This window comes from Cataglyphis hispanica, chromosome 8 (genome assembly GCF_021464435.1).
Source record: "Cataglyphis hispanica isolate Lineage 1 chromosome 8, ULB_Chis1_1.0, whole genome shotgun sequence".
Taxonomy (NCBI): domain Eukaryota; kingdom Metazoa; phylum Arthropoda; class Insecta; order Hymenoptera; family Formicidae; genus Cataglyphis; species Cataglyphis hispanica.
The window spans coordinates 2,066,619-2,082,673 of record NC_065961.1 but is presented as its reverse complement, the minus strand read 5'-3'; the positions used below and the strand labels follow the sequence as shown (position 1 = coordinate 2,082,673).

The 16,055-nt window shown below is 33.1% G+C and overlaps 2 protein-coding genes across 2 annotated transcripts in view; one reads left to right on the top strand and one right to left on the bottom strand.

Moving 5' to 3' along the window:
- The window catches only part of LOC126851402 (alkaline phosphatase-like), a 151,613-nt gene that overhangs the window by 70,702 nt on the left and 64,856 nt on the right, over positions 1-16,055 (top strand). The window lies entirely within an intron of this gene.
- The window catches only part of LOC126851426 (caspase-1-like), a 42,330-nt gene continuing 28,242 nt past the window's right edge, over positions 1,968-16,055 (bottom strand). The window contains exons 4-6 of the mRNA XM_050595393.1: positions 14,189-14,364; positions 10,167-10,287; positions 1,968-3,221 (exon numbers count right to left, since the gene is read on the bottom strand). Coding sequence (XP_050451350.1) covers positions 2,914-3,221; positions 10,167-10,287; positions 14,189-14,364 — 605 coding nt within the window. The 3' untranslated portion in view covers positions 1,968-2,913. The remainder of the gene's footprint in view (positions 3,222-10,166; positions 10,288-14,188; positions 14,365-16,055) is intronic.

Genomic DNA, 16,055 nt, shown 5'->3' with positions numbered 1-16,055 from the left:
GTTTGAGACAAGCCATCCGCGCCAGTTTCGAGCGCTCGTATCTTCGAGAGGCCACTTAGCAACCTGAGGAGAGATACGTACGATTCGCAATCGCTCAAACTGCCTGTTCGGAAAGTCAAAACGGCTCGAAAAATTCCTTCGACAACTGAACCCCTTTCTCGCGTCAGTGATTGAATCATCTTCTTATCGTTTGCGCTTCGCTTCACGATGCTCTTATGCTCATACGTGGAATGCGTTCCGATCGAAAGTTTGAAATTGCGAGCAATATTTTCTAGATCCGTGACAAATTATATTTTGGAGATACGTCGAAATATATTCTACATTTTCGGAGAAATAAAAAGATTAATTTGTTTCGCGCGTGTGAATTTTTTTTTTATTATATAGCATTAATAGTTCTTTTTTAAAGGGTAATATTTTATTAAATTCTTTTATACATATGGTGTAAAATTTTTTATTTTAAATTTTAATTGAAAGGGGAAAAAACAGACAGCAATTTTATTTTGTATCGAGTATCAAAAATATTTTACGATTAGTTATGTAAAAATTAGAGTCACGCGATTATTTTTCGGTCTGTTATTTCAGATTTCAGGAAAGCGATTGAATCTATATGTATAAAGTATATAACAAAAATACGATATGCCATTGAAAATATTGCGTACCAATAAAAATGATATGGAAAAACAAATAAATTAGATGATTATGCATTATATTTTTTAGTTAGGAAATAATTTCTGCGAGTTAACATGATTCGATTTGATAATCTTTCCTAATATCTCGCAGTTAAAGAATATAATCTTTTTTCTTTTTGAGCTTATTTTTATTTTCTTCTTTTTTACGTCTATAATACTGTTAGTTGCTGATAATAGTAGAAATTTATGTTTTATTAAAAAAGTTATACCAAAAATAAGGCAAGAGATTTTACCGTTTTTTCACATTATTTGCAGCTAATATATCGAAACGTTATGAATTTTATTGAACTGCAAATAAATCGACGCATAAACTTTTGCAATATTTTTAAAACTCTTTTCTCATATCACGTTTTTAAAATGAACGAAACACGAGATGTTATATGAAAATTTAATGTTAAAAATGTATAATCCGAAGAAACAAAAATATTTTAATTTTATAAAAAAAAAAGATCATGATCATGTGTGCGTGCATTTCACCGTATATTTACGGCTATTTATACTCATTATTACTTGCCATTTTTATTTATTTACTGTTTACGGCGTTATACACGTCACATGTATAACAACGAGATTAAGCGATACCGAGAATATGGAGCTGTTCGTATCATCATTGTAGATCGATCTACTCGTGCACGAAGGAGATTGCAATTCGCGATAATTCGCATCTGGTTAACGGCATAATTCGTGCAGTCTCCACTTCGCGTCTTCCTAGACAAAGGTTAATAGCGTCTATACGTACATCTAACTCCTTTGATCGCAAGCATCTAATCCGACATTGAACATGCCATTGCAATCGCACGCAATTGCGTTTAATAGACTTACCATCTATGCACCAACGGTGCATGGGAATACAATTAATCCTCGCTGATTTCTCTCAGAAAATGTTCCAGCGATTGTTTAGGGCGATTTCGAAAAATTTTCCTCTCGCGTAATCCATCTTACAGTGGAGAAAATTTAGAGAACGCGCACACACAATATTATGCGATAAATTGAAAATTTAATTTGGAATCAAATTTTGATCAACCTCTTGTGTTGAAACGAAATTAGCGTTATTGTCTCAGCCGGTTATATCATTCAGTCGATATATCATTGGAACAAATTTACTTATACATCAGAACGTTGCAATAACATTGCGACAATGTTCTGTGCTGTATGGGTAGTAAATAGTGAAACTGGGAGAAACGTCAATCATTATTATTCTTGGTCGTTATGATAACAGCCTTTACCGCTCCCGGGAGGCCACATGTAATTAACATACTAATTTGGAATAATATAGTGAACTTGATTATAATATAATAATTCGTGATATTGCTTAATATATACTGGTGATTTATTTTACTTTGTCGGGCATTATCAACATTATGCTCTTTACGTGATATTCCATAATTTATTTGCCAAATTAATTGTACAATAAACGTATTAAGCATTAAATAAACATTATTTATATAATAGGTAATCTTGCAATCCTTATTGCTGTTCAATTTTCTATTATGGTTTAACAATAATAATTATAATAAATAGAATATTTTAACAATGCACATTTTTTTTATATCATACAAACAGAAAGGTATTGAGAAAAATGAATCGTAAAGTCGAATTTTGAACAAAATAATTTCACTGAATAGTGTTTGATTAAATATGGTGGCAGTGTAAATAATATTTAAAGATATTTGCCGCTTTATCTGACAATAAAATAACAATAGAAAGGTAGAAAACTATCTATATTATTTATTTAAATGAATAATTAATTCGTTTATGCATACTATCTTGTTGAAATCTGAATTAAAATTTTTCTTTTATTTTTGATCTCAATTTTTAATGTAATATTTATTTCGATGTTGATTTTAAATAACCAGATCACTCTCTTTTGAAATTATTTAATATTTAATCTATATTTATGCCGAAAGCTCTTTTTTTAAGTCGCTACGTTCAAAATTGTTTGTTGGTTATTTGAAGTCTAAAACAGAAATCTAATTTTTATAAACGTATCGAAAATCTTTTAGAAACCATAAGTGTGAAAAAAATGAGATTGAAAATACGAGCAAAATTTCATCTCGGGTATATACGTTTGATCGCAACAAAATCTAAATGTATTTGATGAGTCACGTGGATCTCTATGATCGTTTTTCAAATTTGATGCCTGAAAATAATCGAAATCAATTTGTCAGTTTCTGACGGAAAATCCATCATTTTTCTTCGTGAAACGCAAACGTTCTTTCGCGTTTTACGTTACTTTTTCGCAAACCTGCGGCTTCTTTTCTTCCGTTACATCGTCGAAATCGTCCGCTATTGATGCGCACTTATCGGGAAAGTACACGAGTCGGGTCAGCATCGAGACAATCGATGGGATTTGCTTCTTTCCATGGAATTTCTCGTTCTGCGGCACGTACGATTGATATTCTATGGCGACGCGACGGTTCACGGAGGTCATTAGGCTGAGTAGATCGTGTTTTCGTCCGTGAAGATCTAGCTCCTCGCAGAGCGCTTGTATGAACCAAGAGCCCACGTCCGGATTACGCCACGAGTAAAAACCTGAAAGTAACGCGCGGTTTACTCATGGATTGTAGGTAGTGAATTACTATCGGCTTCCAGTACATAATGAGATACACTTCGCGAGATGCAGACGATATTTCTTTGGTGGTCGAGCTCTCGATAAGGTGGATGCACCAGCGAATGACCCATGACCCGTGTAAAGGAGACGGAAGGGTAGTAATATGAGACAAGCGAGAAATTTAATACCTTGGAGATAAAATATCCTGTATAAGTTAATTAAATACACAAGATGGTATTAACGTATTGATTTTATTTATAAATTTCCTGTGTTAAAATATCAAAGTGCAATTTTCAACAATAACGTTCGATTTTTTCCCTCTCGTTTTTGTCGGAAAAGGATATAAAATCTTGCAATGCGTGACAATACAATTACACATATAGCAATCTTATATATCTTAAGAATGTGCGCTTAGAAAGCTTTCCAAAACTTAGTAATTTCGTATGAATTAATTGAGGTTTATAGTGTCAGATAGTTCGCGTCGCAGATTCGTTACGACTTTCGTGTTTGTTAACGAGTTAACCCTGTCCCTAATAAAAAGTTGCGACCTTCCAAGGCAATAAGTTTAGATTAATTTCAACTTTCGCGCATATACACGAGCAACAGCATACTCCGTGCTAATTGTGTTGCACGAAACACAGGTATATTTTAACTTGAAATTACGAAGTTACTCCAATGTAGCACTTAAACTTCTTTAGGAAAGCCGCGTATCCTACATTTAGATGGCATCCTTTAGCCTAATGGACGCAGAATTAAATGAAGTAACATAGCAGAGATAGAGATGAACGTAGAATGTGATATTTTATTAGGGAATATTTAATTAATACTCGTGAAAAAAGATTATTAAAAGATTGAAATTAATATTTTATTATATTAAACAATTTTTACGCTTCCTCCCCTCCCCCTTCATTTATTCGACGATCTTGTTTATTCGTATGTATTTTTTATGTATGTATATATTTTTCATCCTTTGAAAAGTTATTTAATTAATACTTGTAAAAGAAATATTATTAAAAAACAGAAATTAATATTTTATTATATATATTTGTTATGCTACCACTCCTCTATTTATTATTCGACGATCTCGTTTATGTGAACATAATTTTAATTGTTTGAAAGTGCGTACGAAATTAATATATCTATATCGCTTTAAATAGCGGTTTCGATAACGATGTAGAATCGCCAGCGGAATGAACACAATTATAGACTTCAAACTTTCAGCACAAATTGTAATCCAAGCGGAATAAACGCGCGGCGAACAAAATGGGTCATGAGGAATAATAATTTTTGACGATATCGCTTACTTGCTCGCTCTATCTTTAGATCTGCTCGCATCGCCACTGATTAGTGCTCAATGTTTATTAGTTTAGGATCAGATTATTCTCCTTCTCTCCACTTGTATTACAGATAGAATTGCAACGCCTGCGATTCCCTGATCCAGGATTACTTTGCATACACTATAGGTACACACGCGGATCTTGCTGTGTCGAAAACTGTTCAATTATTTCGTTTCTTCTTTCATTATTATTCTGCTTTTAGTCCGATGAGAGGTATTATCATCAATTTTAAGCGTACTTTAATCGACTTGATTTTCTCGCAAAAATGTCGAAAGCTATTTTAGTCGCATTTTATTATCGATTCTTCGATCAAAAGCGTTCTTAAATTGACACGATATACACTATATATTATATAAACTCCGATATATCTTGCATTGTCCTTATAAATCATAATAATTGGACAGTTACAAGCAGGATTAAGTATTGCAACGATTCCACAATTCGTTGTGCGTGTAAAGGCAATTGCATTGTAGGATCAAAGTGTCTTATAAGAAGAATACGTTGTTAGAATAGGTAAAAACTATATTTGCATCTGCTTACCATTCGAGAATATGTAAGAGAAATCGATTTCTTGATATATTCTGACAACGTGTTCTCCGTAAATGGCGTATAACAACATGCGCTAGATTCTTGCCATGTTAGCTATTTTCACCTTGTGAATTTTATTATTAATACACATGAAGTCGATTCTCTTTCTCAACGTGTAAATTTAACTGACAATTATTTTTAAAATTTAAGTATATTAAGTAGATAAAAATAAATCTTAATTAATTTTCAGATATGTAATTAGATAAGAAAATCTTACTTTTCATTCAATAACAAGCCGATATTTTATTTTAACAGTCACTTAATTAAAAGTTTGTAAATTCCAAAAATACATATCAAATGTCAAAATTGTTCAACCAAAAAAGATGTAAACTTCTCATATCTTAATAATGTATTGACGTGATAATTTTTAACATAATCACTTAGAAATTAATTATCGATTACTTCGATAGTTTTAGCGAAACTCTTGAACGCAATGTAATGTGAAACCGTCGGTGTTAACCGGATGTACATGATGATATATTAACCATATGTTCCTGTATAGTATATAGAAGTGTTAAATGTCCTCCTTTCATTATCGGTATGTTAACTATGCCCTTATCTCCTACATGGCATATTAACGATGCCTTTAGTATCGGACTAGGTATTATTCGCGAACTCTGTCTTAGCCACATTATTAATATATCTATATATCTATATATACATTATCAATATATCTATTTCTTGTTAGACAACACATATATACATGCACATATATATATATATATATATATATATATATATATATATATATATATGTATGTATGTATGTATGTATATCTCGCAACTATTATCAGTGAATTTATTTTTCGTAAAGATTTTTTTAAAACAAATTTTAAGAAATTGTTTATTGATTTGCCAAAAGTTATTAATATTTAGAAAAAAAGAGATAGATATATACATAGATCTGCCATGTAACAGCAGCGCACATCTTTATCCTCAATAATCGTTAGACTCTGAAATAAATATATATATTTGAAAATTATTTGGATTACGTATTTTATTTACTCGTACTCAATTAATCTGGAAATTAATCGGCTAAACACGCTCGATTGCACTACGGTTAAAAATGCTATAATTAATCGTTATATCAGATATGCATGTATCTTCCATATATCATAAATCCTGTTTGTCAGGCGTTAATATGATGGAGAAAATATATCCGCAAATATCATTCCGTGGAATATACGCGTATTATACAAAGTGTTTACATTTCTTAATCGATGTAGGTAGATATCACGAGGGAAGTTACCAGGGGTAAATTTTGCGGTTTACTTTCATAAGCAAACTATTTGTGGCTATATTAAATCCGATTGCAAAGCAAAAAATTCTAATGTATGAATATGTAATAATGATTCTTTTACATATTTTTCATTAAATTTAGTTAGATAAAATAAAGATGTTTTTCTAGCTCTTATTTATGCGCGTGTTACATGACATATATATAATAAAAAAGAGTATATTACATAATAAGAATGTGTAACAGGTTTCAAATTTATTTAAATGAGATACTATCGCTTTGATATCAATGTGGTAATTTTGACGGAAGCAGTTCGCTGACAATCGACAGGTATTTTTCATTAATCCTATTCCGCGCGATTGACATGGCGTGGTATGCTTTGTCACTATGCGCAATTCTCCGTCCAGCAACCTGCTAATCTGCGTTTGCTGGCTCGCCGAGTTCCTGTATTTTTTCTCATGTTTCTTTTTTTTTTGCGAATTGCCGGTCTGCTGCTCGCAATAAATCAACGAAACTGCAATCGCGTAACAAAGTTCGCGCCATTCGAATTTAGGCGAATTTCAGTCAAGAGTTTGCAATATTTCTCTTTCGTAATCTTTCGCGTATACTCATCCATATTGTTAGTGCATCTGCGCCAGATTTGCAAAGCTTGCGCAGTTAGCGCGTTATTTGTCAAAGTTGCTTTTAAGACGATCATTTCTCAAGACGTATGCTTATTTTTGTCTAAAAATTATAATATAATTATGTATTATACATGTGACCTTATGCTTTTTGAGTCACTGAATATAATGGTAGTCTTTTTATTTGCCCAAAATCACCAATTATCCAATGACATCAATAATAATGACTATGATAGTAAATTTTGAAGGAACCGGAAGAATGTTTTTATTTCCATAAAAATGCCGATGTTTCGTGTTGCTATCTCAGATAGCTCATTTTTATTTAAATGCGTCTTTATTTCCGCTGAAGACTATAATAATAATAAAGCAGCATAAATTTTCAATATCAATATATGTATATATATATATATATATATATATATATATATATATATATATATACCATTTTACATCTCAGTGCAATATTTAAAAAAAAAAAACCTGGAAATTCTTTTCCATCGAAACGTATATCATAAATATGCTTGTGATGCAATTCATGATTTATTTTTGATTTATTGCACAATGTTCTCTACATGTTTTATATAGCAACTACTGCGTGGTTTCTCGGACGCAATCGCTGAGAAATTTCATTGCTTCAAATATATCAAGAATTTATTTCTTGTAGAATCACTTGTAGTTTTGTTTTAAATTTATATAGATTTTCTCTCAATACAAAAATATTAGAAAACAAATAAAAAGAAACATTATATAGTTTCACGAAATATTACATATGTCTTATTTCAACTCAAACTCTACTTTGATACAGCGTTAAAATACAATTTAAATTTTTTTAAATTTGAAAAGATAGAGAAATTTTTTTTTGAAAATTACTACATATATTGAAACAATGTTCGCGCGCATGATAATATTTTCATGCGAGTGAAAAATACTCGATTCTACAATAATGAGACAAGGAAATTTTAAATAAAATTTTGAGAAGTGGTTTGTAGTCATTTGGATTACATGTACACACACACACACACACACACACACACAAAATTAGATGTAGCTCGATTCTCTGGTAGTATTACGCACATGTATCGATTTATCAGCTGACTGATTGACGTTCTCGCACTGGAGAACATCGCGTTGTTGTGCTATCGACGTACACCACTGTCAACACAAATTCTCGCACTCCATTAGCAAGTACAGGTCAAATGTTTACACGCAAGTGGAAATCGCATGAAAATATATGCGTTGCATTATGCGCTGTTATTTTTGTCGATACTCGTGTAACAATTCGCGTTTGATGCTCTTTTAGCATTTGATTTCGAATGTAGCCGTCTTCAATTTTAAATTTAAATTTGAGATTGTCTTTCTTTTTGTACCAAATTGTAAATCGAAAATTTGTATGTAGAAATTCCGGATTTGCGTTCGACAAATTATAAACTATGCGAAGCGGCAATCAAGCACACTATGGGGGAGGGAAGCGCGCACGATAATTGGTATAATAATTGGAAATTTTAAAGTGCAGCTGGCTCATATCGGATTGGCATTGAGTTGCAAATAATATTGGTTTACATTCATTAACGAGTTTTAGTCGGGGGCGCAGAAGGAGATGGAGAATGGGGTGTAATTTGACTATATAGATTACCTATGCATCACGCATCTACGTTCGCATAATCTGTGTTATTCAGAAATAAGCAGCTTATGACGTTACAGGAATTCATAGAAACGGACTTGTACAAGAAGAACCGCTTAATTCGCATTTGCCATATCCGTTTATTGTTCAGTAATCGAGTATACGTTTCGTTAATATACCTTGTACACGTGATACCTTACGCTCGACGGAGTATGAAAACTGGATTGAAACGCGTTTCAATGCAATTATCGGGGTTTCTAAAGCTGTCAGCCGTTTCGGGAACGCATCGCAGCGAATATAAAGCGCGATAAGAAATACAGACGTGAGGACGATACGTAACAGACATGCATAATACATATCTTCATAATGTAACGCATAAAATTTAAAAATAGATTTCTTGGGGAATCTGCGCCTTAACTAAGATGGAGTCATTGGTCATTTTATAACTTTTTATATTTAAACATTAAAATTCAATTATTTGAACCTTGAACACTTTTGTATATCTTTTTATATCTTTTTATGAGAAATTGTTAATTCTTTTTTAATAAAGCTGATAGACTCTTAAAGCAAGATTTTGTCAGAAAGACAAAAGATTTCTTTGTTAGTTCTAATCACGAACTGGACAGGCTAAATTATTTTCTATCCTACACGTGTATGAGTTTGACGGAATTGTTTGATTCATCGCGCAGCCTTGCAAATGCAGATCTGTGTTATACGTGCTAACGATGGTTACCTAAAAGCTTGAAATCTGAGTAAACATTCTCATTAGCGAGTACCCACTACATGCGAAGCTCTTCGTTATTTGTATACCATCATTGAAGCGATAATCATTCCGTTATTCTTTTCAATCGCGTACTCTTGATTATGCAATACCATCGAAATACTTCTACTTGACTCCAACTATGATTCGTACAAGAAATCAATTATTTCACAACAAGAATAGCTGTTATAAAATATTGATGATTAATTTTAATTAATTGTTGTCTAATCTCTATAGCTTTTGCTTAGTCTGAGAATTTTTATATTTTAATTTTAATGTTGTTTTTTAAAACTTCTCTTATTTTGATAAATTAAATGAAAAATCATGTTGAATAAAATACAGGCGCCAATCAAATTATCCATACGCGAATAATCAAGAGTGCTGTCATATATCCGACATTCCTATAACTCTGCGTCACTATTCTCAGAGAAACTTCCCCGATCCCTTTCATTCAGATTCCTTGCATTATCTCTCGCGTCGTCTCGAATAAAGGGGCTTACGAGCGCACTTGTACGCGACAACATCTAGCTCACAAGTACCTACAGAGTGATTCAGAATGATCGCCATAATGTCTAGATACATGCAAATAAATGAATAAAGAAACCATGTAAAAAAGGAGAATATTCAAGAAAATAATATGGTACGATAATCCTTAAAAAATTTCAAGTAAATTGAAAATTGCTTCAGACTTTGATTTCAATCAAAAGTTATTTTGATACCTCCTGTACACTCTTGTATTTATGTATTACATGCATATACATACCGTCATAAGTGGAATACGCGACCATGATATCCGCATAGGTGGGAATGCTGTATATGGTACTCTTGCTATCCGTCTCATGAATAATTTTCACCCCTTTGTCCAGTTGCGACCCGCGGCATGCCTGCGGGAAAGAAAAAACGCGCGCGTGAGCGACGATACTAGATTTTTCCGGCGTGTAAAAGATGCATGGGATTCGTGACTGTGCTAGATTTCCTCCGCGAGAACGTACAGCGATTTGTTTAAAATGCTTCAAAGGTTTTTTTCGCGTAATCGATTTGGAGCATTATTGAAACATTGGCAAAACGTGTAAAATGTGCAAAACTTTGCATCGTAGCCGCGATGAACAAGTCAATATTCGAGAGATTCTAAATGCGTTTTAACGAATTTTTCCAAAACTTATTTTCACGTAATTCGTAATGAAATCAAGTGGTTATTTATATGCTTAATAAATTCTTGTAATATCAAAAATCGATATGTGCTAACCATTACCAGCTTATTCATATTTCACATTTACGTAAATATAAAATTTAATTATTACAATTGTTTAACTTTGCTCGATATTTACCCGGTAATATTCAATCCATGTGTAATTATAAATATAATTAGCAAACATGTAGAAACATAACAAATTTCTCGATTTATTCATTTTACTATTTTTGAGTCTGATATATATTATTCTTCATCACATATATCGCAACATTAATTAATCCTAATTCGCGCAATTTATTTTGTAACGTAGATGGACAAATGTTGCCAATGAAAACTGTAGTTTTTATTTCTGCATAATATTTTCAAACATAAATTCATAGAGTTGTATCTGATTATTTTACATTGCAGATTTAATTCAATACGTTTTATATTATTATATAATTAATAATTCATGCTACTAATAATGATAATAAAAAAACAAAATTTTTTAAGTGACTAGATCCAATGAGTCTCGCCTTGATAAGGCTTAGAGATTGAGAGAATTGTTTCCATTTTTATAGGGAGAACGCGCAAAGATTATTTGATTGAAAGATTAAATTTAATGGCCAACAAGAGTCGCGCTACGATCATTTTTCTTTCGAAACTAGTCGTAGAACATACGAGACAATTACACGCAGATCTATCGATGTTTACAGCGTCGTTAACGAAAGACGAGACCGGAGACTTGAGCGGAAGAGCGACAAGAAATATATGGGGCACTTACTTGAGGCTATCGTGGCTGCACGCAGCTTTTAAGAGGCCAGAAATTGGTATCGATTTCGATACAACGCGGCCGAAATTTGCATCCGTTCAATTTACATCGCTTGCAAATCACGATAACCTCGCATTCATAATTTGCATGATAACATTTCACATGGGTATCGAATATATCATTAATATATAATTAACCTTCTTCATTAAATATAACAGCTTTTATCTAGACATAAATTAATAAAGTGTGTTTGGATATTGCGAGAGGACATATATATATATTTTTTTTGCATTTTAGATAATTGATTCAATATTTTCGCTCGATTTTCTAACAGATGCACGATCGAGTTGTGTGAATTATTATCTCTTTGGAATTTCCTATTTTTTTTTGTCGCTCTTAAAAACGCGAGATTAAATTACTAATCATATCGATCGTTAGGAACGCTAACTTTATCGTGCTCGTTTATCTTTGTCGCACTTTATCTTCGAGATCACCGATTCTCTGACTCTATTTGAGACGAAAGCGGTAATTTCGAAAGGGTATCTGGCTGGTTGGTTGCCTTTTTCCGATCCTTTTTCTTTCGTGGAGAGTAAATTACAATCCTTGTCGGAATGGTTGCTATCTCTGCAATTGCTCGATATATCGATCGGAGATTTTTAACGATCTAAAGCTACTGACGTAGTTTTAAGTCTAAATTTTCAATTCTTTCTCTCTCTCTCTCTCTCTCTAATTTTAAAAACAACGAATAATTTTTTCTCTGATAATGTACGAAATAATTTTATCGCGGTCATTTTTCATCTCTATTGCGGTAGTTAAGAATTAAATCGTTTCGTGTGTATAATTCTCATTGCAAAATTGTAAATGTAACGATCGGTAATAAATTGGCTAGGAAATATGAGACTGTATAAAATTATATTTCATGTACCGTAGCGAAATTACATGAAATTGCTTGCATCTTCTCCTACTACTCTTGAATATGGATGCGGGCATACAATTTTCTCGCGCGCGATAATGACGTATCTACAGGAACGCGTGTTTTCCAAATGTGTCCGATTAAAACGTTCGCGCATATACAGTCGGCCGACTATATAAATGTACTCGCGCAGCGCGGAAAAAGAGCGTGATGGAAATATAATCGCGGATGAAAAAAAAAAAAAAAATACAAAGGAAGGAAATGAAACATAAAACAAAAATACGTAGAATATTGCGCGATGCGAATTGTCGCCCGGCATTTTTTAATTCGTTCCGGTGGCGAAATCCTCGAAACGATGCACTGCGTGCATTACTTTGGGAATTATGCAAATAACAGTTTTCGTCGTCGTTCCCTTTCGACCGGTTGCGTGACGCGGGAACGCGGGGGAGTAATCTTAATTACTGCGGCGTCCTAGAGCGCGCGAACAGGTTCCATTACATTGCAGAATGCACATATTTCATTGGCCGCGGTTGCTAAAAACCCGACGGTGCACTAATGTGCAGGAGTCCGCAAATCCCTCGGAGATCGTCGTGAGGCAGATAAATGGGGGAATGTCTCTAAATGGAAAACGATCTCCGGAGGCAGGATTATATGCCCGAGAAAGAATTAGATCTGACCTGGCATTGTTACCGAAATTATGTGCACAACTACAAGTCGACTTAATCGTTTCTTTTTCATACACAGATTACAGATTGCTGCAATTATGCTATTCAAGTTATGACGCGGCGAACAGGAAGTGAGTGTTGTATTTATAGTTAACTTCTTTCTCTATTGCCATCATCTATTTTAGTATCATCTATTTCACAACATCATCTATTCCCATCTCACGTAATTATAGAAATTTAGAAGAAAAATTTGCCGCTTGCAGAAATTGGAAAATACGTGGACATGGAAATAATTGATTTATAAACTATCACAGCAATTACAGACAAAGAAAATGCAATCTAAACTTATCGAAATATCAATATTTTTAAATAACAAGTGTTCATATTTTTTTTAAAAATTTACATTTTATTTAGAATTGTTTGGATAGCGATAGTGTCACTCTATACGTTAAATTTCATAAAACAGAATATAATCCTGTTTGTTTTTTCAATCAGGACAACCGACATGCATATTTCTCTTACCGTTACATTTTAAGCATGCGGGATCTGCAATCACATTTCTGGCTAACTGAATTTATTATATCTCTCGCGCAAGAATATCGTATATCAAAATTTCCAGCCGGAAAATATAATAATTTTTTTTTTCTCTCCCTCTTCCGTCTCGCTCGTTTCTCTAGTGGCAATGTTGCTAAAATATTACCGGAATTTCGCGAAATGTAAACGCAAACAATGCAAGAATTATAAAAATCAGTTTATACAATTCCGCTTCCTTCAAAGTAGATAAACGACTTTAAGTCACATGAAAATATTCAAGTTTCTTGGCAAACATCATAAACCCGAATATAATAATACAGATAAAAATCATTTTTGTTAAACATAAATATAAAGAAAGATATTTACAAGGTTGAAATGCTTTTAAGAAACACTGTAATATCGTCAGAAGCAAACTATCGAGAGGAGATCCGCGTCTATTTGAAAGGCACGATTAACTTCAACAAACACCAGCTTGTACAATAGCTTATATTAACTCATAAATCATCCCCCACGCGATCTGTATAAATCTCCCTCGAATTACTCAGCACGTAACACCGCTTGGACGATTCACTTTGAGATGATCCATCACCGGATGAGATCGTGCGGGATGAACGAAAGCGGAGAGTTGCTTCTCTTTGAACGCGCGGTTCATCATTGTTCGTACGTTTTGCACGATTCATGTACACCTACGGCACGCATACATATATCCGTTAGGGACGTGTAGATTTACCTGAATGAAGAACAACTTGGGTTTCCCGGCCAGAGTGGAGCATTGATCGCTGGTGAAGGGAGTCCACAGCATATCGACTGGATACAGGCTATCGGTGGAATGCAATAGACCCGACTCGCCGTGTGACATTGCGACCACGATCAGGCAGTCGGCATCCGTGTGGTCTTCCGCAGCGGCTTTAATGAAAGGATTAATTAATTCCTCGCGGTGGCCGCTAATAGTCGTCGGACGGTCTAGCCTAATAGTCTATGCACAAACAAACACTGAGTTGCCGGGTTGAGATCGTACTCCGATATTGTTGGTTGCCTCGCGTGAGAATTTCCATGGCGAGGAAATCGAAATACAGTGCGAGCAGCTGTACTTCCGGGGGCTTACGCCAGATAGTATTAAGGAATTAAATGAAGTTTCCGTTGAGTAAAATCGCACGAAGCGATTTATTATTAAGGTTCTAAACCGGCTGTAACCGTGAGTTACGGACAAGTAATATTATATGTAATTTTCTTTTACGGTATTAAAAGGGATAAATATATATATATATATCAGTTCCTCTGTATTTTTATATAAGAAGTTTTAAATTCGAAGACATTTACACAAAGTGCATTTTCCTCGCATAATTATGCCATGGAAATATAATTATTTCATTTCTTTAATAAAATGTAAAATGCTCTATGGGACAAAGAAAAATTAAGAAAATGTCAAGAATATAAAAAGAACAAATTTAAAATAACAAGATTTTTGTAAAATGAAAAGAAAAAGAGTTGTACTTGCGACCATAATGATTATTACATTTTTACTAGAAAAATAAAAAAAAAATATCAAACGACCTAAATGGATAGTCTAGGAGTGTTTGAGACAGAGAATGCGTGTTAAAATAGACGCGCACGCAAAAACAATATGAACAAAATTCTTTCTGCGATTATGACTCAAATTATTCTAATTAAACAAAATATGAATAACTTTGCTTTTAAAAAATGTAAAAATAATGTGTTTTTTCTCTCCTTTTTTTTCTTTGTATGTATAATTTTAAATTAACTTCTTTTTGAAGCGTGTTTCAGGCACTTGTTTGTTTCAAAGTGAGAAACTAATTACAAATATATAAACGTGCAATTTGTGAACGCTTGCAGTTATTTTGTCGGTTGAATAAAGTAAAAATTTTCATTACGCGAGATTAACTATGTATTATTCGTGATAGCTTTATAACTTTTGAAAAATTTTAATAAAGTGCAGAGATATTGCATTCTTTTCAGAACGCCGTTAACGGAATACGTGGATTTTCGAGATAGCTTTAACAGAAAAGATTGATTTAATTCCGCGATAACAATGAGGCTATTTACCGTAATACATTGCGTATATTTACGTTACAAAATGAAATAACGTTAAATCGTATATAAATCGTATAAAAAACAGGAAGCAATGTTATTTTTTTTCTCTTCTTTTTTCCAGAAAACACGAAAAAAGAATTACAAAATTATAATATGAACGCGGTGGATATGTATAAAAACTTTTTATTATGTTGTCACATACGTGTATACATATACATATATACCGTAATTATGCATTGTCTGAATATGCAATATTTTCAAGTATTTTTTATGTTACGTTTTCTTTTTTCATTTTTTTCCAATCTCGTTTATTGCAGCGATCGTATTTTCGCAGTATTGTATTTACATGGTTTTTCGAACTCCCTTCTCTCTTGTCACACGTCGAATCTCTTATGCGTAACTTTACCGTACCGTATCTTAAATCTGAATTTTTATAGCAAATTTATCTCGAATATGCGAATAAAAATTCAACGGGAAACATTTTTACCCGTCTCTTTGAAAATCGTAGCGAGTTTTCGTAGGCGACAAGATTATTGGATACTTTG